Source organism: Globicephala melas, chromosome 4, assembly GCF_963455315.2.
Source record: "Globicephala melas chromosome 4, mGloMel1.2, whole genome shotgun sequence".
NCBI lineage: Eukaryota > Metazoa > Chordata > Mammalia > Artiodactyla > Delphinidae > Globicephala > Globicephala melas.
The window spans coordinates 47,537,710-47,559,789 of record NC_083317.1 but is presented as its reverse complement, the minus strand read 5'-3'; the positions used below and the strand labels follow the sequence as shown (position 1 = coordinate 47,559,789).

General features: G+C 36.7%; 1 protein-coding gene across 3 annotated transcripts in view; it reads right to left on the bottom strand.

Annotated features, from left to right (window-relative positions):
* The window catches only part of TBC1D23 (TBC1 domain family member 23), a 64,206-nt gene that overhangs the window by 25,113 nt on the left and 17,013 nt on the right, over window positions 1-22,080 (bottom strand). For 2 of the 3 annotated variants that reach the window (XM_030861024.2, XM_070045431.1), the window contains exons 2-8: window positions 12,955-13,066; window positions 11,301-11,406; window positions 10,045-10,249; window positions 4,918-5,041; window positions 1,301-1,425; window positions 1,163-1,209; window positions 238-341 (exon numbers count right to left, since the gene is read on the bottom strand). In XM_030861024.2, coding sequence (XP_030716884.2) covers window positions 238-341; window positions 1,163-1,209; window positions 1,301-1,425; window positions 4,918-5,041; window positions 10,045-10,249; window positions 11,301-11,406; window positions 12,955-13,066 — 823 coding nt within the window. Of the gene's footprint in view, window positions 1-237; window positions 342-1,162; window positions 1,210-1,300; window positions 1,426-4,917; window positions 5,042-10,044; window positions 10,250-11,300; window positions 11,407-12,954; window positions 13,067-15,891; window positions 16,005-22,080 lie in introns of all 3 variants that reach the window. The other variant, XM_060297973.1, reaches the window with a different exon arrangement.

Sequence of the window (22,080 nt, the reverse complement as noted above, 5' to 3'; positions counted from 1 at the left end):
AGAAATAATAATCAGAGTAGAGGTGAAATGGTTCCTAGAATATTTGTATAGTATCTTTTTTAATGTCTGTTCCTCCGTTAGGGAGAGTATTTACAGTGAAAAAAATCACACAAAACTGTAACACATAAAAAGAAAAGAAGGACAACCTAGAGTATTTTAACTGAAGTGGATACAACATAAACATAAAACAATGCACAAAATGCGAAATACTGAAGTAGGTGATTTCTTGTCTGATACCTTCCTAAATGAAGCTGGTGTTTTACTGCAATAATACTGAGCCAGAGAGAAAAGGTCTTCTATATCTTCTAGATTCAAACTGGATGGAGTATTTTCCAAGAACTCTGAAATATGATTACAAATATAATATTAAAAAGGTTTTTTGTGAAAAATACAGTAATGAACATTATTTACATATCAAAGTTGGTTTATCTTCAACATCTGAACTATATAAATGGAATCTCAACAGTGATGCACTGAAAACTGCTTGAGAAGTGGATTTTCCCCAAAGGAACTGAAACTGTTAATACAGTTCTGCTCTTAGTGAATGATGGTATCTGGCAATCAAATCAAATTCATTAGCCTCGATTGGAATAGTGTGATTTATTCAATGAACACATAATAAATGTCAGGGTCCCTGGAAATAAAAAATGACCAAGAAATGGTTCCTGACTTAAGGAACTTTGTCTGGTTTGAGAAATGTGACTATAAATCATTATAACATAGTGAGACAAACACCGTAACACACACAGTACAAAGTGCCAGGCACTATAGAGAGCAAGTAACTAAATCTGTGTGGGAGCTAGAGTGGGGGAGGACCCAAACGAAGAACCAAGACTTCAACAACGGATACACTTGTAAGAGCTGAGTATTCAAAGGCAAATTAAGGAAGAAGGAAGGGGAGAGTGAGAGGAGGGCAGTTTATCTGAACAATGAAACCAAAGAAAGAGTATATGGAAAAGAATTGAAAGAGTGAAAAATACATAGAAGGAATGAATAAGGGTGGCAAATCAGGGGCAACAGTCTTTAAGGTCTGTACGTGGAGAGTGTGTAAGAGTTGAATGGAACCTCAGAGCTCTTCTAGAGTATTCTAAATTTATACATGAGGAAACCGAGTTTCAGAAAACTGACTTGAAATGTTTTCTCCACATTAAATAATACTTACGGATAACTTCTTCTTTGCTGTTAGACTCCTGTGCTAAAATGACTTCTCTGTAAAAAGAGAATCAAATGAATTTGAGTTAAATATCCACAGAGCACCCTGAGAACAGAGAGGAAAAAATCTAGTCAACTTAATACTTACTTTGCATTAACAAGGATTATTAACATTAAGAAATAAATAAAAAATGGATCTGCTTGTTGTAGATATCCATCCCATATTGCCTGAGTGACTTCAATGGAACAGTAACAGGAAAAAAGACTTCCAAGCTGTAATCAGGAAATGAAATGAGAGAGATAAACCACTGGCAACGACTTGTTCTTTTAAAAGTATTCAGGCAAATGAGTAACACTATATCAAACTGTCTGTACCTGATATTTAACTTGTACCTTAACTTTACTCTATGTAATCCAAAGGCAGAACATGTGGATTCAAGGCACAATGAAGCCACTTACTAGCTGTATAACTTAGGGTATGTCACTTAACCTCTAGAGCTTCCATTTCTACTTCTGTTTTAAAAAAAAAAAAAGGAATACTACTACCCATCCTCTAACCTAGAGTATATACAGTAACTAGCACATATATACAGTAACTAGCACATATCTGCCACAGCATAATAACCCCACGAGCTCTGTGAGGGTAACTATTATAAGTACTTAACTTGCAAGGTAATTGTGAGGATCAAGCATGGTAATTTGAGTTAAGAGCACCAAATGAAACTGTAAGGACAATTTAAAGGCAAATTGTTCCCCAATCTTACTTGTACATCATTTGAAACAGATGAGACAACATTCACGTCCCTCAAAATGTTTCCGGAGCTCTATGGTTTTCTACTCCAAACAAAAGAATTGTTAATGTGTAAGTTCCTCTAGAGCCCAACTGTGTTTTAAATTGCATAAATTCAGTGATATTTTTAGATTATTCCATTTTTATTAGATACAGAAACAATTCCATCTAGAAGTTAAATTTCAAACAGTCTTAATGGCTAAAGGGAGCTAATGAGAACAAATACATTTAGTGAATATTTCGTGCCAGGTACTAAATTACTGCCACATATCTTTTATTATATATCTCTTATTCTAAATATTCTCACAACAGTCCTTCAAAATAGACATTTTCCTCCCCACATTATAGGTAAGAAAACAGACGTCTATTAAATAACCTTCCTAACATCACAGAGCTAGTAAATGGTGATGTTTGGGCTAGAAAAAGCCTGACACTCCACAGCTGATGTAACTGCTATTACAGCTGACCTCAAAGCTTTTAAAGTACATAATGCTTCGAATGCTTTCTGTAACTGTTTAAAAATTACTATTACAAATACAGAAGATGCAAATACAAACAGAATAGCAAGATATGGTCTTCATTAAATTCAGTTAGCTAAACTAAAGCTACCATTGCATCATTCACAGTTATGAGTTCTCAAAGTTTAGGAATTCATTTTGTTTCATCTCATGATTTAAAAAAAAAAAAAAAAAGACTCCATCCCATAGACATGATACTAGTAGCAAGAATGAACTACTTGGGGCATTGACAAAGTGAAACTGGTAGTTTCAGTACTCAGTTACAATCTGCTAGCAGCACTGAGTACTACTTCAGAGTTCTGGTCACAGAAATGGCATTTACCAGGCATAATGTGACAAGAGAGATCCCTATTAACATACCAGAATGCTTAAAAGAAAGTTTCTTACTTCAACACAAATAAGTAGATTTAATAGCAACATATGAATCTCAGAGAAACTACAATTTTATTATTTTTTACTCAAAGTGAGAAGACTGCAGCCGAGAAGGAATGAAAGAATAGGCTGCTGCAGTGTGAGATTTAGTATGCCAGAGCTGAAACCAGTTGCGATTCTCTAGTCACCATTTCCTCATTACTCATCTCATCATGTTCTGAGATAGGTACTATTATTAGTTCCATTTTACAGATGAAGAAATCGAAGCTCAGAGGCTAAGTGTATTAAATCACATGGTTAATAAGTGGCAGAAATGGAATCCTTCCTGAAGAAAAGCTAGGTAAGACATGATCAAGGAATACATTAAAAATTTTGAATATATGTATATTCTTCTAGAACCCAATCACTGTTTTAGAAAGATCTTCAAGTTACCCTAGAAGAGCAGTTCTCAAAGTATGGTCTGAGGAGCCCTGGAAGTCCCCAAGAGTATTTACAGGGTATTTGTGATGTCAAAGCTATTTTCATAATAATACTTAGATTTTGCTTTTTTCATATTCATTCTCTCACAAATGAACAACAGAATTTTCCAAAGGCTACATGAAATATGGTATCATCACAGATTCAATAGAGAAGAAGATATGAGAACGTACCTGCCTGTGCCCTAACCAAATATTGAGATTTGCAAAAATATTAAAAAATGTCACTATTCTGATTTTCTTTTTTGGAAAATAGTTAATTTTCATTTAAAAATAGGCTATTTATGTTAACATGCATTGGATTTATCGCTACTTCTAAATGAATTAATAAATGGTTAAAATTTCTTAATTTCTAACCAACATAATCCACATAAATTGTGGCTCCTCAATAAATGTTGAGTGTAAGAGGTCCTGAGACCAAAAGGTTTGAGAACCACTGACCTAGAAATAACAGAACTTCCCATTTAAAAATACAAATATAGGGCTTGCCTGGTGGCACAGTGGTTAAGAATCCACCTGCCAATGCAGGGGACACGGGTTTGAGCTACGGTCCAGGAAGATCCCACATGCTGCAGAACAACTAAGCCCGTGAGCCACAACTACTGAGCCCACGCACCGCAACTACTGAAGCCCGTGCGCCTAGAGCCAGTGCTCTACAATAAGAGAAGCCAGCACAATGAGAAGCCCGCACACCACAACAAAGAGTAGCCCCCGCTCACCGCAACTAGAGAAAGCCCATGCGCAGCAATGAAGACCCAACGCAGCCAAAAATAAATAAAACTTAAAAAAATAAAAATACAAATATAGAATGACAGAGTACTGAGATGTACTTTTATTAAAATTTTTTTAATTTATTTTTTGGCTGCGTTGGGTCTTCATTGCTGCGTGCGGACTTTTCCTAGTTGCAGCAAGTGGGGGCTACTCTTTGTTGCAGTGCGCAACCTTCTGATTGCAGTGGATTCTTTTGTCACGGAGCACAGGCTCTAGGGCACGAGGGCTTCAGTAGTTGCGGTGCGTGGGATCAGTAGTTGTGCCTCGCAGGCTGTAGAGCGCAGGCTCAGTAGTTGTGGCACACGGGCTTAGTTGCTCTGCGGCACGTGGGATCTTCCCAGCCCAGGGCTCAAACCCGTGTCCCCTGCATTGGCAGGCGGATTCTTAACCACTGCGCCACAAGGAAAGTCCCTGAGATGTACTTTATATTCTTTTATATTAATCATTTGATAATCTTGTTATTTTCCTTGTCATTGGATATCAATTCTTATACATACTATCAACAATTTAATCACAGTTTTAAAGTGAACTGATACAGATCATATATTTATATATATTACATATATATATTATACATAAGTAAATATATCACATGTATTTACATATATTTGTAAAACAACAAAAGGCTAAACTTCATATTAAATAATTTAAACTAATGTAAGTGAAGAGCAAAAAAAAATCATTTTTGAAGTGCCAATAATTTTACTCCTTTGGTTTAAATAGTAATAGTCTATAATTTAGTGCTTTTCTTTCTCTTCCTTGGGGGGAAAAAAAACACCTAACTATAGTTTTATAGAAAGCTATTTTTCATTAAGTGTTCCTACTTTCACTTTATTACCCAGTTGAGTGCATAGGAGTCTGGAGTAATTTTCTTTGTATCAAGAAAAGAACAAAGCTCTGGCTCATGGTACTGGATGAGTAATCGGAAAAGATGAAATGGTCTCCCCTTCAGAGAACAATCCCTAAAAAACAAAAGCAGCAAAGTTTCTTGCATTAATAGGTCAGAAATGATCATGTCAGTAACCGATCCTCCTGCAATACCCACCTCCCCTCCCTACCACAGAACATCTGAACACCACAGCACTGACAACAGCAAGCCTGCCTGATACAACTGGGCAGACCTCTCTTGCTAACACCTGATATACCTGACCTGAAAGAAGTCTGTAGAAACATCAGGTCTACAGCCAACTCTAGGCAGAGTCTTTCCAGGTGAACCCAGGCAGCACTCAGGAGAAAGGACTACAAGGACCAATGAAAACAGTGGGACCACTTAGGTTGTTTTGATAAGTTTTGGATCCCAAAAGGATATCTGGAGAGTCCTGAGGAAGTCCAGCTCCCTTCTTCCCTGCCAAATAAGAAGAAACTCCTAGAAAGGCTTCAGGTTAGCTCCACAGTTAATGTACTCAATTAGGAATCCTTCAGCAAAGGTACAAGTCTGAAATGGCCACAGATGAACATTCCAAAATAGTGGACCCAGAGCCTGAGAAGCTGTTGAAGTGGCCTGGGTATCAGGTGCTCAGAGTGAATCCTGGGAGGTGCCAAACACTGACCTTATTGAGTAACTGTACTACTTCTTACCTTGTTCCCCTATGTCTCATAAATCATTAAAAATTTAAAAAAAATTAAACAGCTCAAAGCACAGGCCATCATAATAAAAGTCAGTATTTATTGAGGAAATACCATGTGCCAGACACTATAATAGACACTTTACAAAGTTACCTCATTTTATCTTTACAGGCAACTATGAAAGACACTATTATCATCTTCACTTTACAGATGAGAAAAATGAGGCTTAGCTGCGGTCAAGCAGCCCACCCAAGGTCATGTAGCTAAGAAGTGATGGAACTAAGACTTGTACACAGAAACTGGGCATTAAACCATTATGCATACTACCCTTCCACATATGTAATTTAATATTTCAACAAGTGGTACTTTGGTAGATGTACAGTCTAAAAAAAGCAAACTATAAAAAAGCTGAAGGACTTCCCTGGCAGTCTAGTGGTTGGAACTCCACGCTTCCACTGCAAGGGGCGGGGGTTTGATCCCTGGTTGGGGAACTAGGATCCTGCATGCTGCAGGGCATGGCCAAAGAAAAAAAAACACTGAAACAAGGTAAAAGGCTTCATGCAAAAAAGTTAATGAAATGAATGTCAGTTTTAACATAAAAGCATTGATAAGGAATGTTTCAAAGTGCTATTCCAACGGGAATAATGAAAAATAATTTCTACAAAACTAAGCTCTAAGGTCAATGCCAGGATTTGGTATGACCCTCTATCTACCATTTTCTAATACTGCAGATAACAGGGAAGTTTTGTAGAAAAAGCCCTAAATTGGTAATTCAGATGCCCAAAGACAGAAGTGGATTCATATTGGCAAGATTACTTCCTCCTTAATCTGAATACTTTCCCCACTCTACGTATGCAAGGCAATAGACTGCTAAAACAAAACACATAAACACAGGTTGTAAGCAGAGTAGGGACATACGTTGTAAGGACAATTGCCTAGTTTGCCTCAGAAAAAGTGGAACATCTCAGAGAGTCAGCCATTGCAACAGCATCTATTCATTTAATAGCTGTGTATTACAAAGTTACTCTCCACTGCAAAGCACTGTGCTTGATAGAATTCTACCTATGTTATATCTGAATCTGTAATAAGAAGATACATTATAGTGGAGTTGTTCTAGCAGCATTTTGTGGGGCTGGGCCCTATGCAGGGGTATTAACACTGACCCTGGAGCATTGTGTTACATGTGGAACTCATGGAAACAGTAACTGGAGAACCTGACAAGACGGTATGTTACACAGCTCAATGTAAACCCCAATCCCTCTATTAGTAACTACCACCGCCAACATTCTGTCGAGAGAAAGCTGGAATATCATGTCCCTTGCTATTACTAGCTCTGTTACACTGAGAGGTGGTAGAATATAAGCAGTTGAGAGACTTAGTATAACAGAAGACTCCCAAATATGAATTCCAGTCTCAGCTTTACCATGACCTTAGCCCTGTATTCTGGCATCTCTGGGTCTGTTTTCCTAACATGAAGCACTATCGCTTCCAGGTAGCACAGAGGTTCTCCACTCTGGAGTACACTAGAGTCACATGGGAGTTAAAACAAAAACAAAAAAAACCCTACATGGCTCTACATAGTCTATTTATAGTTGAAACTTCAAGAACCAGTATGTTTTAAAAGTTCTTTGGCTGAACAGACATTTCTCCAAAGAAGATATACAAATTGTCACTTAGCACATGAAAAAAAGCAGAAAATCATTAGCTGTCAGGGAAATGCAAATCAAAACCATAATGAGACACCACTTCACGCTCAGTCTGGCTATAATTTTAAAAAAAAAATGTTAACAAGGATGCAAAGAAACTGGGATCTTCATTCACTGCTGGTGGGAATATAAAATGTTGTTGTAGAAAAATCTGGCAATTCCTCAAAAGGTTAAACACGGATTTACCATATGATTCAACATTTCCACTCCTAGGTACATACCCAAAAGAAATGAAATACATGTCCACATAAAAACTTGTACACAAATGTTCACAAATGCACTATTCATAATAGCTAAAAACTGAAAACAATCCAAATGTCCAGCAACTGTTGCATGAGTAAATAAAATGTATTTTATATTGTGCATACAATAAGATATTACTTGGCAATAAAAAGAAATAAGTACTGATATATGCCATAATATGGATGAATCCTTAAAACACTATGCTAAGTGAAAGAAGGTAGTCATAAAAGACCACATATTATACGATTCCATTTATATAAATTCTCCAGAATAGGCAAATCCATAGAGAAAGATAAGTGGTTGCCTAGGGCTGACAGTATTAGGGGAAAACGGAGAGTTGACTGCTAATGAGTATTGGGGTTTCTTTTGGGGGTGACAGAAACATTCTAAAAGTGATTGTGGCTATGGCTGCACAACTCTGTGAGCATACTAAAAACCACTGAATTGTACCTACTAAAAGGATGAATTTTGTAATATGTGAATGATACTTTAAGCTATAAAAGAAAAAAAAAAAGTTCTTCAGTTGATTCTAATAAGCAACGAGGGTGGAGAACCTTATTAGTTAAAGCACAGGTGTCCAATCAAACTTAGGTTCAAATCCTGACTCAGTCATAAAGCAGAAGTGTAATCCTGAATAAGTCATTTAATGTCCTTCTTTGCCTCAGTTTCTGCAGCTGTAAATCAGAGATACATACCTTACAGTGGTCACTGTTTAAATGAGAAAATACACAAAGGACCTACACCTAATATAGTGTGTTACCGCACAGTAAAGCAGAAAAAAATGGTAGTCACTTAACTATCAAGCTCCAGAACAGCTGCACACTGCAATCAAGCGAGAAGCTCTAAACCTAAACAAACATCAGTGCACCAATGTCCTCCTCAGAGATGGGATTTAATTAGTCAGGTATGTAAATGGGCATCAGAATTTTTAAGAACTCCCCCCAATGATTCCAATGTGCATCAAAGGTTCACTGTGCAGCCAAACCACTGGTCTAGATTATGTCAAAAGTCCCTTTTGGCTCTAAAATCCTGACTACCTGATCCACAGCACTGAAAACTACAAGAATTCTTTCTGGCCTCGTAAGTGCAACACCTGCTACTACCCACCCCCCTTCCCCTGCCCCCCACAATGACCTACACATCTGTCTAGACTCAACTTAAGTGTCACGTTCCCAGAGGTGACCTCCCTGACCTCCAGGGCAAGTTAGGTCACCCCCATTATACATTCCCATAGCACTCTATATTTCACCTTCCTGACACTCAGCGCACTTCTAATTACTTGTTCAACGCCTGTATTTCTAGGACTACATTCCAAGCTGTAACCCCAGCACCTCATTTAAAGTAGCAGCACTCCAGGGCTTCCCTGGTGGCACAGTGGTTGAGAGTCCGCCTGCCGATGCAGGGGACACGGGTTTGTGCCCCAGTCCGGGAAGATCCCACATGCCGCAGAGCGGCTGGGCCCGTGAGCCATGACCGCTGGGCCTGCACGTCCAGAGCCTGTGCTCCACAACAGGAGAAGCCACAACAGTGAGAGGCCGTGTACCACAAAAAAAAAAAAAAAAAAAAAAAAGTAGCAGCACTCCAAAAATTTTACTTTTTACTTAGACACTATGTTACTGTTCTATAAGTAAAGAAATCAAAAAACTATGAAGAGTTATACTGCATATATAAACCCTAGAAGCATAAATTACTTTTTTTTAAATTGGAGTATAATTGCTTTACAATGTTGTGTTAGCTTCTGCTGTATGACGAAGTGAATCAGCTATATGTATACATATACCCCCTCCCTCTTGGACCTCCCTCCCACCCCACCCCCATCCCACCCACCTAGGTCATCACAGAGCACCAAGCTGAGCTCCCTGTGCTATACAGCAGGTTCCCATTAGCTATCTATTTTACACGTTAATGTATACACGTCAATCTAAAAGCACTGAGCTGAGCTCCCTGTACTATATAGCAGGTTCCCACTAGCTACCTATTTTACACATGTTCGTGTATATATGTCAATCTAAATCTCCCAATTCATCCCACTCCCCCTTACCCCCCGGTTCTCTACATCTGCGTCTCTATTCTGCCCTGCAAATAGGTTCATCTGTACCATTTTTCTAGATTCCACATATATGCATTAATATACAATATTTGTTTTTCTCTTTCTGACTTACTTCACTCTGTATGACAGACTCTAGGTCCATCCACGTCTCTACAAATGACCCAATTTCTTTCCTTTTCATGGCTGAGTAATATTCCATTGCATAAATTCTTAACTAAAGAATCCTTTAAAAAATGTTTATAACCACAAAAATAAAGTCAAGTAACAATTATGATTCAAACAACCTTAAAAATTATTTGAACCATTTACTTTACCATCAAAATAAATCTAACAACTTTAGTTCAAAACAAACTAGACCTTTATTCATTTTTAAAAGTGTAATAACTAAGTAATATTTTACCTGGGAATGTACTTATTCATGATAGCATAAAAGCAGTTGTATAAATCGCTGCGTGGCAGTTGAAGATGCACCAACGGTTTGAGTAGATGTATCCAGCTAAGGGACGTGCTATATTTAATGTTACGTGATTTACAATAAAAGGTAATTACAGATTCAATATCCAAAAGTAATTCTGCTGCATTCTCTTCGGGCACTGAAAGCTGGTCTAGAAAATAAGTGTCAAAATAAAGTTACCAAGGGCCTGTTAGATGCTCAGTTATTGGACAAAATATTGGGTTACAAACATACAATACTACCTTACTCTATTTAGAGTATGTCAAGGGCAAAATAGAACTACATAAAAGCATATTTTTCCTTATACTTATTCATATTCACTAGGTATTCAGTATTTACTAAGTTAATAATACTTGACCTATATATATATGTTATATAGATATATATGTATCTTATATGTATCTATATAACATATAGATATATACAAGAATGGACAATCTGAAGCAGGAAAGGTAGGCATAACCCACATTCCTGGAAAGCAAAAAAGTGTTTTCCAAATAACAGATTATCATCTGCCCCATAATGGGCAGCTGCCACTATAGCTTTGTCAAGGGGAGGGAAAGTGATTCATTCTCCACCACCAAATTCCCTTTCCTTTGCCCACATCAGCAATAGTGCTTCTGTTGAGGTTAGCACATAAAAGCTTATTTAGCCAATAATTTAACTAAAATGTGACAGAGAAAGAAACAAAAAGACCAATGGACTATAGATGAATTAAAAAAGAAAAATATAAACCAAATTAATTTAATCTTCAAAAGACCTTGTGGGGTGATTGGAAACCTATTCACCCATGATTTACAATACTTTTTCTATAACAGATCATGACTTACGACTTACAGATAAACTTTTGGAACACAGCCCCCTTAAATCTGAGGACTGTATACAATCATACAGATCTTCAATTATCCAAAAAACAATTTAAAACTGCCACAAAACTGTAAAGGTACTTAAAGAATTAAACATAAGTATGTTAATGTTTAATCAAACATAATGCGAAAGAAACACTAAAAATCAGACTCTCTTAAAATATTAGACATTATTTCGTAAGAATTTCAAAAAAGAAGTTCTAAAGCTATTTATTAGCCCTTTACAAATTCAACATATCCCAAATTATAACAAGTTAATTCTACTAAAGAGCAACTCCTCCATCCAAAAATTATTTGAAATTTTTTTCACTGTTTGAAAACAATTATTAAACTTACCAATAAACTCCAGACAATCTTTGTGAATAGTGTTCTGTTCTGGCAGGTCTAAAATACCATCCCAGGATGCCAAACTATCTCCTTTTCCTGCAACATTTAGAGCAATCTAGAAGAAAGATTAAAAAAAGCAAACAGCTTCATATGTTATTTCTCATTCTTGGAAAATATGCTATAATAATGGAGGCCTGAATTTAGGAATAATGCACACTTCAAAGATTACAAAGTAATGTATCTATAGCAAATTTTATTATTTCATGTTAATCCAGTGAATAAAATGAATTACACAAAATATTTACATAATTATATATGTAAATTTATTTCAAGCAAACATCATTAATGCTATAGACTGAATGTTTGTGTCCCCTCACCCAAATTCATTTATGTTGAAACCTAATCCCCAATGTTTTGGTAAATACAGGCAGGGCCTTTGAGAGGTGATTAGGACATGAGGGTGGAACACTCATGAATGGGATTAGCCCCCTTATAAAAGAAACCCCAGTTAGCTCCCTTGTCCCTTCAGCCATGTGAGGACACATTAAGGAATTACCATTCTTTTCAATTTAATAGTGTTATGGTTATTTTAAAAGTCTTTATCTTTTAGACTTTCATACTAAAATATTTTAGTGTGCTACCAAGGATCTGCTTTAAAATAGTCCAGTGGGCGGGGTGGGGAGGAAAGGATAGAATACTAATCAAACAAGACTGGCCAAATGTTGGTAACAGTTAAAGCTAAGTGATGGGTAAATGGGGGTTCACTAACAAGTCTCTCTACTTTTGTATGTGTTTTAAATTTCTATAACAAAACATTCAGAATGCTATATACACTTGTAATTCCATTTCTGTTACATATATATGTGCAGAGTGGAAAAAATAAGATGTGTCACCAAGGCATTATTATGTGTTCTACCTATAAGTGGTAGATAACAGATGTTTTTTTTTTTTTTGCGGTACGCAGGCCTCTCACCCTTGTGGCCTCTCCCGTTGCGGAGCACAGGCTCCGGACGCACAGGTTCAACGGCCATGGCTCACGGGCCCAGCTGCTCCACGGCATGTGGGATCTTCCAGGACCGGGGCATGAACCCGTGTCCCCTGCATCAGCAGGCGGACTCTCAGCCACTGCGCCACCAGGGAAGCCCAACAGATGGTTTTTTATCTTATCCTTTGCTTACACGTTTTAACAAAGGGAACTACTTCTTTTTTCATCATAAAAAAATCTTAATTTAAAATTTAAAAATGATAATACACATGTACTAGAGAACAGCTGAAGCGGAAAATAAAGCAAAGGACAATCTCCTGTAATTCTAACACCCAGAGACCTGTTTCTTCTCCCTACCTTTTTTTTTTTAAAACATAGCTGAGATCATTCCATATCTGCAATTATATATCCTATTTTACTCATTGGTTGCATTTTCCCATTTCAGTGAACAATCTTCATAAACATCATTTCTAATGGCTACAAAAGAAAGCACTGCCTTTCAAAACCTGAATTATTAAATATACCAAACACTACAGAAACACACATTTTAGCAAGCTGCTCTGTTTGATGAATTTTCTAAGTGTGGCATGTACTTCTGCAACTAAGACAACTGAAAATAAAAATTCTAAAATATTATTCTTAAGTCATTACATTTTATTTGTTTCAGTTTCTAGTTACCTTCCAAACTTTAGCCCTCAGATCAGCAGGCAGTGGTCTCCCTTGAATTATATTTCTCAAAGTTTCAAGATCACAACCTCCTGCTTCCAAAGCTTCTTCAAGATCTTTTTCCCTGAAAGACAAGTCCCATTTATTAAGATAAATTTTATTTGTTTTTCCTTCCTCAGTACTCATTTATAAGTATGACCTATTAAAGGTTATGTCTAAGAAAGAAAGGTTCTTAGACATAATGCCAAGGCATACACTACATTTTGTTTTCTTGAAAGGAAATCTCAGGTTTCATACAGTCAATTTATTCTTATTTTACACTTAGTTCTAGCAAGCTTAGTTATCTGTTTGCTAAGATTAAAGAAATTTAAAAACAGGAAACAGGGCAAACAGCATTGAGAAGTCATAGTAATAGTAATATTCATAGTAGGGATAATGACTAATAACTTTCTATAGCACTAACTTTGTGCCAAGCACAGTTCAAACATTTCACATGCCTTTAAATTCTTGCAATAACCCTATGAAACAGATTATATCACTGGCCCTAGCTTACAGACATAAAAACTGAGGCAAAGGGCGGTTGTATAGCTTATAGTCACACAACTAGTAAGCAGGAGAACTAGGATTCCAATTTTAACAGTCTGGTACCAGAATTTATGCTCTTAACATTATGCCAGATGGTGGCAAGAAGGAGAAACCATAAAATTGGGCCAAGAATTCAAGGTATGGGAATACTACTACAAAACTATACAGATCTCATGCCTAGAACAATAACTGTCTTACAGTGAATATTCAATAACTGTTAGAGGAACGAAAAAAACTCTAACGTCATCACTGTGTTTATTATATATTAAAGCAAAATAATACCACATCATCAAATAAATTATCAAGTAAATCATCAAGCAGTTATGTTTAGTCTACTATGTTTAAGGAGAAAAGTAAGTATGAAATAAATTTTATTTTCATTTGTATATGGTTAAAATAATACTTAAAAAAAAAACTTTCACAAAGGTATGAATTGTTTTTTAGCCAGGAAATAACTACTTAAAATAGCTAATTCCCTCAGAATTCTCAAAGGCTAAGGTTCCAGTCATTGTTTACAATTTTAGCATACAATACATAAGAAATCTGTACAAATAAAAATCCCTAACTTAGCCAATTCCTAAAATTCTTTGGAGCAGGCTAAAAGGCAGAGCATCCCACTAGGATCAGAAAACCAGGATTTTGTCATTTTTGTGGTTTTTGAGGAAAATAAATTACTCCCATTACATTCTCTCAATAAGATAATGTAAATCCCTTCCTCTACTCATAGGATTCCAAGAATACTAGTTTAACTGTATAAATTTCCCAAAGTGTTGCCCCCTTAAGGGAAAGGAATTAAACGAAAATGTAATCACTTGGGTTCAAATTCAACAGAAAAGCCATGATCAAATTTGAAAGATTTCTTAACCAAGCTACTACAAACTCATATGTTTAAGAATCTAACTAGTAACCACACAAGAAACATTTCGTTCTTTTGCTATATGGTTACCAAAGTGTTGGACCAGGAAGTGAAAGAAACGTCATGTCTACTGTTGAGACAGTTAATTAAGGTCTATAGTTGATAAAGACTGGGGTTTATCTATTCTATTTGGCCAAAATGTACACGACAGCCTGTTAGAATTCGAAGGATTGTTTGTAATCATTACACAAAGAAAATGTAATGGAATCTTTCTTAATAAATACCATACTTTTAAATGATTAAATGTGTAAATGAACTGAAAACCCCATTTAATGAGATAAAATTCTTTTTACCAAATTAATGAAGAACTAGAATTTTTCCATTTTTCTTTTTTTTTAATATTTATTTATTTATTTGGCTGCGTCAGATCTTAGTTGCGGCACGTGGGATCTTCGTTGCAGCATGCGGGATCTTTCACTTGCCACATGCAGAGTCTTCAGTTGCGACAGGCGGGATCTTTAGTTGTGGCATGTGGGTTCTAGTTCCCTGACCAGGGACTGAACCCGGGCCCCTTGCATTGGAAGCACGGAGTCTTAGCCACTGGACCACCATGGAAGTCCCTAGAATTTCTGCATTTTTCAGTGTAAAATCTTTGGTTTCTTTTTGAACTTTGCCAAATCCCTTACTATTCCAGACAACAAAGTCAGTACTTTGGGGCAAAATGTCCAATCCTCAGTGTACTTGATAATAATGATAATAATATACAAGCACATCTTTGTTGATACAGCTGCTATTGGATTATTTGATGCTGCCCCCAGGGAACCACAAATGTGGTTTCCAGGAACACAACCATGAGCAAGAGACCAGAAAATGCTCCACCTTAAGTAGTCAAAGGTACTTCTCACAAACTAAACAGTTAGAAGTAATGTTACCTTCTGAACAAGGTGTTCAAAGGTTTAGTTATCAGACCTTGAACATTACAAATGTGCATGTAAAATTAGTAAAAGAACTGAAACAGTGAAGTTAATTCATAAAAGAGTCAATTTCCTAACAAGAGATAGGAACTCTATGGCATTTAGCTCTCAGACAGAACTTTCCTTCCCGGAAAGCAAATTTCTTTTTACTTTTGAACAAGCAATACCTAATATCCAAAAGAAAAATGTATGTCTGGTGGAGTATGACTGGGTGGGTTGAGATTTTTTAAGTCTTCTCTGATTATGGTGGCTTCTTAATAGCCTTACAAGATAAAGTTGATAGAAATGTACTGGATATTCAGACAGGTCTTAAAAATAGAAAAGTACAGGCCTTGTCCATTTATCCTAGTAAATACGAAAAGTAAGTAATTGTCTTCTTTGCTCAAAGATTTAAGGCAAAACAAATCCAAAGTTTTAGGGTTAGAAAGAAGCAGAAAGGCATCTCTTCCTGTACCTGTACCTTGAAACTGTAACATTTGTTTGTATAACAGTATAGCACTTCCCTGGTGGCGCAGTGGTTAAGAATCCACCTACCAATGCAGGGGACACGGGTTCGATCCCTGGCCTGGGAAAATCCCACATGCCGAAGAGCAGCTGGGCAGGCCCGTGCACGGCAGCTGCTGAGCCTGTGCTCTGGAGCTCATGCTCTGCAACAAGAGAAGCCACGACAATGAGAAGCCCGCCCACCACAACGAGGAGTAGCTCCCGACTGCGTCAACTAGAGAAAGCCCATGCACAGCAACGAAGACACAACACAGCCAAAAATAAAAACAAATAAATTAATTAATTTTAAAAAAATAGTATAGGTTTCTGTCAATGATCTATCAATGACATATTTTCAAAACTTAAATAAATCCTAATGGAATTTCTCCATACCTGATGTTCTGAGGCAAAATCACCTAATCTAAGCACTGTAACCCGATCTGCTAATCACAGCAAGGCAAACAATGGGACTAAATTTATATGATTTTAATGATTATATTTAAGTTAGCAACTGAATTAGATTTTTCTTCCTCAACCAAATGGTGAGTAACTTCTAGCACACTGAAGCATTTGCACAACACAAGTTAAGGGGGTGAGGGGACGTGAATTTTCAAACACTACCAAATTAAGCATTCATTTCTAAATGCTTCTAGGATTAATATATTCAATTTGAAGTATTGTAATTATTTTCCAAATAAGCTGTACATTGAATCATATTTAAAGTTTTAATTTTTAAAAGCAACTAGATTATACTATACGTTGTGTTCCTAAAACTTAAAAAGTTACAGAAAATCTGCCACTGGGAAAAACTAACTATATATTACACTTTTTTCTAAATTCTGTTTTCTTCCTAATCATGTTCTAAACACTTCTCTTCCCTATAATTTCAAAATGTTTGCGAAGTTTAATTGTACACACTCCAAATAGGGGATGAAAACAAGACAGTCCATTGCCTAAAATTTTTTTACATATCTTTCTGCACTTAAAATCCATATTCATTAACAGCCATTCTGAATTCCCCTATACCCACCTCTCAGAGCCTAGCAACCACTGATTTACTCTCTGTCTCTATACATTTATCTATTCTGGATATTTTATATATAAAACCATACATACATGGTCTTTATGTCTGGTTTCTCTCACTTAGCATAACGTTTTCAATGTTGTAGCATGTATCAGCACATGCTATTTATTGCCAAAAGATATTTCATTGAATGTACTATATTTTAACTATTCATCACTTAATGGACATTTGATTTGTTTCAACTTTGTGGCTATTATGACTGTCTCTTTTTTGTTTTTAATTTTATTTTTTTAAATTTATTTTTGGCTGCGTTGGGTTTCTGTTGCTGTGTGTGGGCTTTCTCTAGTTGTAGTGAGCGGGGGCTACTCTTTGTTGCGGTGCGCAGGCTTCTCATTGCGGTGGCTTCTTTTGTTGCCGAGCATGGGCCCTAGAGCACACGGCCTTCAATACCTGTGGCACACAGGCTTAGTTGCTCCGCGGCATGTGGGATCTTCCAGGACCAGGGATCGAACCTGTGTCCCCTGCATTAGCATTGGCAGGCGGATTCTTAACCAGTGCACCACCAGGGAAATCCATGACTGTCTCATAATTTTGAACATTAATATCAATAATTCAATTGGTTAAGTGTATGATGCATACATAATACTTATTAATTATTCATTCTTCCCAAGAAAGTCTGGAAGAATTTAAAAATCAAGTCTATTAAAACTTCACACCCATTAGGATGGCTACTATTTTAAAAAAGAATGAAAGAACAAAATAAATGTTGGTGAGGATGTGGAGAAACTGCAACTCCATGCACTGTTGGTGGGAATGTAAAATGGTGTAGCCACTTTGGAAAATAGTATGGCTATTCCTCAAAAAAATTTAAAAATAGAACTACCATATGCTCCAGCAATTCCACTTCTGGATATATACCCAAGAGAAGTGAAAGCAGAAACTTAAACAGATATCTGTACACTCATGCTCATAACAGCATTATTCATAATAGCCAAAGGTGGATGCAACTTAAATACCCTTTGATGGATAAACAGATAAACAAAATAGGGTGTGTGTGTATACATATACATGTATGTATGTATGCATGTATACATATACACACACACACACACACACAATGGAATATCATACAGCCTTAGAAAAGGATATTCTGACACGTGCTACAACATGGATGACTCTTGAGGACATTATGCAAAATGAAATAAGCCAGTCACAAAAAGACAAATGATGTACAATTCCACTTATATGAGCACCCAGAATACTCAAATTCATAGAGACAGAAAGCAGAATGGCGGTTGCTGGGGACTGGAGGCAGTGGGGGAATGAGGAGTTTGTGTTTAATGGGTATAGAGTTTCAGTTTTACAAGAGAAGAAGAGTTCTGGAGATTAGCTGCACAACAATGGGAATATAGTTAACACTACTGAACTGTATACTTAAAAGGTTAAAATGATAAGTTTTATGTATCTATTCTACCATAATTTTAAAAATTCAACTATATTTAGTATACCAGAACAGTTCATGGGACTTCCCTGGTGGTCCAGTGGTAAAGAATCCACCTTGCAACACAGGGGACGCGGGTTCAATCCCTGGTCAGGGAACTAAGATCTCACATGATGCAGGGCAACTAAGCCCACGCACCACACAACTACAGAGCCCACGCACCCTGGAGCCTGCGCGCCATGACTAGAGAGAGAAAACCTGCACGCCACAACTACAGAGAAGCCTGTGCACCACAACAAAAAGCCCACGCAGCGCAACTAAGACCTGATGCAGCCAAAAATAAAATAAATAAATCTTTAAAAAAAGTTCATGAATCCAGGCTTTAGATTCAGATCTGAGATCCAATATTGGCCCAACTCAATAGCCATGTAATATTAAGCAAGTAACATATATAGAAGCAGTGCCTATATTAGATCAGTTAACACTTAAACAAATTTCTGAACACAAAGCATTCAGTGCAATACTTGGCACATAATAATTCTTCAATAAATAGAAGCCACGAATACTATTACTGTTGTTATTATTACTGAACAATAGCTGACTTTTTTTTTTGACAAGCAAGTTCTATTTAATTCTCAAGGAACAGAAAATCCTTGTTCATAAAACTTCTTACAGAACAAAGAAAAAGGCCAAGCCATTAAGTTTAATTTTGAAAACAAAAAACAGGTAAAAAATATTGGCCAACTTGACTTATGACACTGAAAAACACAAAGAATTCAAATCTAGCAACGTATTAAAAAATAGTACATTGTGACTAAGTTGAATTAATCATAAAAGTGAAAGGAAGTTTCAGTGTTTAAAAAAAATCTTTCACTGTAATTTACCACATTAATGGCAAAGAATGAGAGATTGGGTGATCAATGATAAAGAAAAAGGATTTAATAAAGTTAAGTTTTTTCTTCTCCAGATGGAATCAACTCTTAGAAAACTTGAAATAGGGAATTTTTTTAGCTTTTTAAAGGCTTTCTCCTAAAAACCTGTTGCAGATGTCATTTTTAATGGAAAAAACAAAACTTGAAATTCATTCCTGTTAAGATTGGGAACAAGACAAGAATGCCTGTGTTGCTTCTACTTACCAACGTTATTACCAGATACCTGACCAATGCAGTAAGACAAACAAATATAAGTAGACTAAATGAAATGAAATATATAATTATTATTTCTAAGTAAAATCATTTATATAGAAAACCAAAGAGAATCCAATAGCTGACTTTTAAATTAAAACTGACTTTTTGGGACTTCCCTGGTGGTGCGGTGGTTAAGAATCTGCCTGCCAATGCAGGGTACACAGGTTCAATCCCTGGTCCAGGAAGATCCTACATGCCGTGGAGAAACTAAGCCCGTGCGCCACAACTGCTGAGCCTGCGCTCTGGAGCCCGTGTGTCACAACTACTGAGCCCGCGTGCTTAGAGCCTGTGCTCCACAACGAGAGAAGCCACTGCAATGAGAAGCCTGCACACTGCAACTAGAGAAAGCCCGTGTGCAGCAACGAAGACCCAATGCAGCCAAAAACTTTAAAAAATAATAAATTTTTTTAAAAAGGCAGGACCAGCATTAGAAAACAAATAATTCGTTTAAAAAAACTGAAAAATAAAAATTGACTTTTTCTTATCGTAACAAAATCAAAGGGGATTTCCAATGTATTTTGACCTCCAGGAAAAAATGGGACAGGACTGGAACTTGGAGTCCCCAGAAAAGGCAACAGGATATATTCTGATCAGAAGGTGTGCAAAGCCAGAAACAGGCAGAAAAGGAAGTAAAGAACCAAATGGGAAGAGTGAGAAAGGATCTCAAATTAGCACAGACAAGAGGCAGGCACGGTGCAGGTCTTAGATCTGAAAGCAAGAACAACACTATAAAACTTTTAGAAAGAAAAACATAGGAGAAAATCTTTGTAACCTTGGTTACAAAGGAGTTCTTAGATATGTACCAAAAGGATGATCCATAAAAGGAAAAACTGATGAATTAGATTTCATTAAAATTAGAAACGTCTCTTGAAAAGAAAAACAAGGAAAGGACATGCCACAGAATGAGAGAAAAAAATGTAAAATTTCTGATAAAGGACTGTGTCCAAAAAATACACCAAATGCTTACAACTTAATGAAACGGAGCAGGACCTTATGGTCCTTGCCCCCATGTCCTCAGCCAGCCTTTTGTGTGTGGAAAAACTTCAGCCAAAGAATAAGTTTAATCAGAGAAGTGAGAAAATGCAGAAACAAAGGAAAACAGTACAACAAACTAAATAATAATAGTTTAGTCACTAAGCATAGTCAAGGACCTTTAGTTCCTCTTTAATGGCTACAGATAGTATTCTGAGCCATATCCTGTGAGCTGTCTTATAGATACTAAAACCCCCACCAGGTGGAAGAGGTTAACTACTTGACGACCAGCCATGACATAAGCTGCCACAATTCTGAGAACTGGCCTCAAAGAAACGGGAACAAACCGACCCTGGAACTGAAGATTAATTGTACTTAAAACAAACAAGATGACGCTGATCAGACCACTACATGTCCAATTTCAAGGTGACTGTCAGAGCTGACTATGCGGTTTCTGCATGTAGTCCCCTCTTTTCACCTATAAAAGCTCTTGCCCACTGACTGTCAGTGGGTGGGAGTTGGCCTATGGGCAGGGGTCCACCCCCCACCCCCTTCTGCTGGCCCCCCAAATAAAACAAACCTTCCTTTCCACCATGCCTCTTTATTGGCTTCAGAGCAGGGAGCAGCCACACTCCCACTTTGAGTAACATTAATAGTAAGACAAAAGCCTGATTAACAAAAAATGGGCAAGTAATTTGAACAGACACTTCACAAAAGAAGACATATGAACGGCAAACAAGTACACGAAAAGCAGCTCAACATCATTAGTCATTAGGAAAGTAAAATAAAAATCAAACCCATAATGAGATAGCACTATATTCCCACCAGAAAAACTGAAAGACTAACAGCACCAAATGTTATTTATTGTAGGGCGAAACTGCAACTCTCATACACAGTTGGTGGGCATGAAAAATGGAACTGAACTTGGTATCCAGTTCAGCAGTTTCTTATAAAGTTAAACATAATTTTTTCCATTCAACCCAGCCATTCAACTTCTAGATATTTACCTAAGAAAAACAAAAGCGTATATTCACACAAGGACTTATATATGAATATTCATAGCAACTTTGTTTATAACAGCCTCCAAATGGAAAAATACATACGCCCATCACACTCATCACTGGAAAATCAAATTGTAGTATAAAATGGAATACTACTCTGAATTTCAAAGGCAAAAACTATATGTAACAACATGGATGAATCTCAAAAGCATTATGTTTTTAGTGAAAAAAGCTATAACAAAAGACTAGTATATACTGAATGGTTCCATTTAATTGAAATTTTACAGAAGGCTGAACTATAGGGATAGAAACAGATTTGTGGTTTCCAGGGCCGGGGGTAGGAAAAGGGACTGACTACAAAGCAGTACAGGGAACTTTTTGGGGTGATGGAAGTGCAGTGCTGGATACATGATTGTACACGCTGGGTAAAACTCATCAAACTGCACCCTTAAAATTGGTGCATTTTCTTGTATTTAAATTATATTACAAAAAAAGATAACTAAAAACATGTAAGGGACCTTAAGATTCTTACAAATATATTTCATCATTATAAAGTTAATGGTGTTATTATTAATAAAGAACTTGGGATAGCATGTTCCTATGGAATTTCTTTCC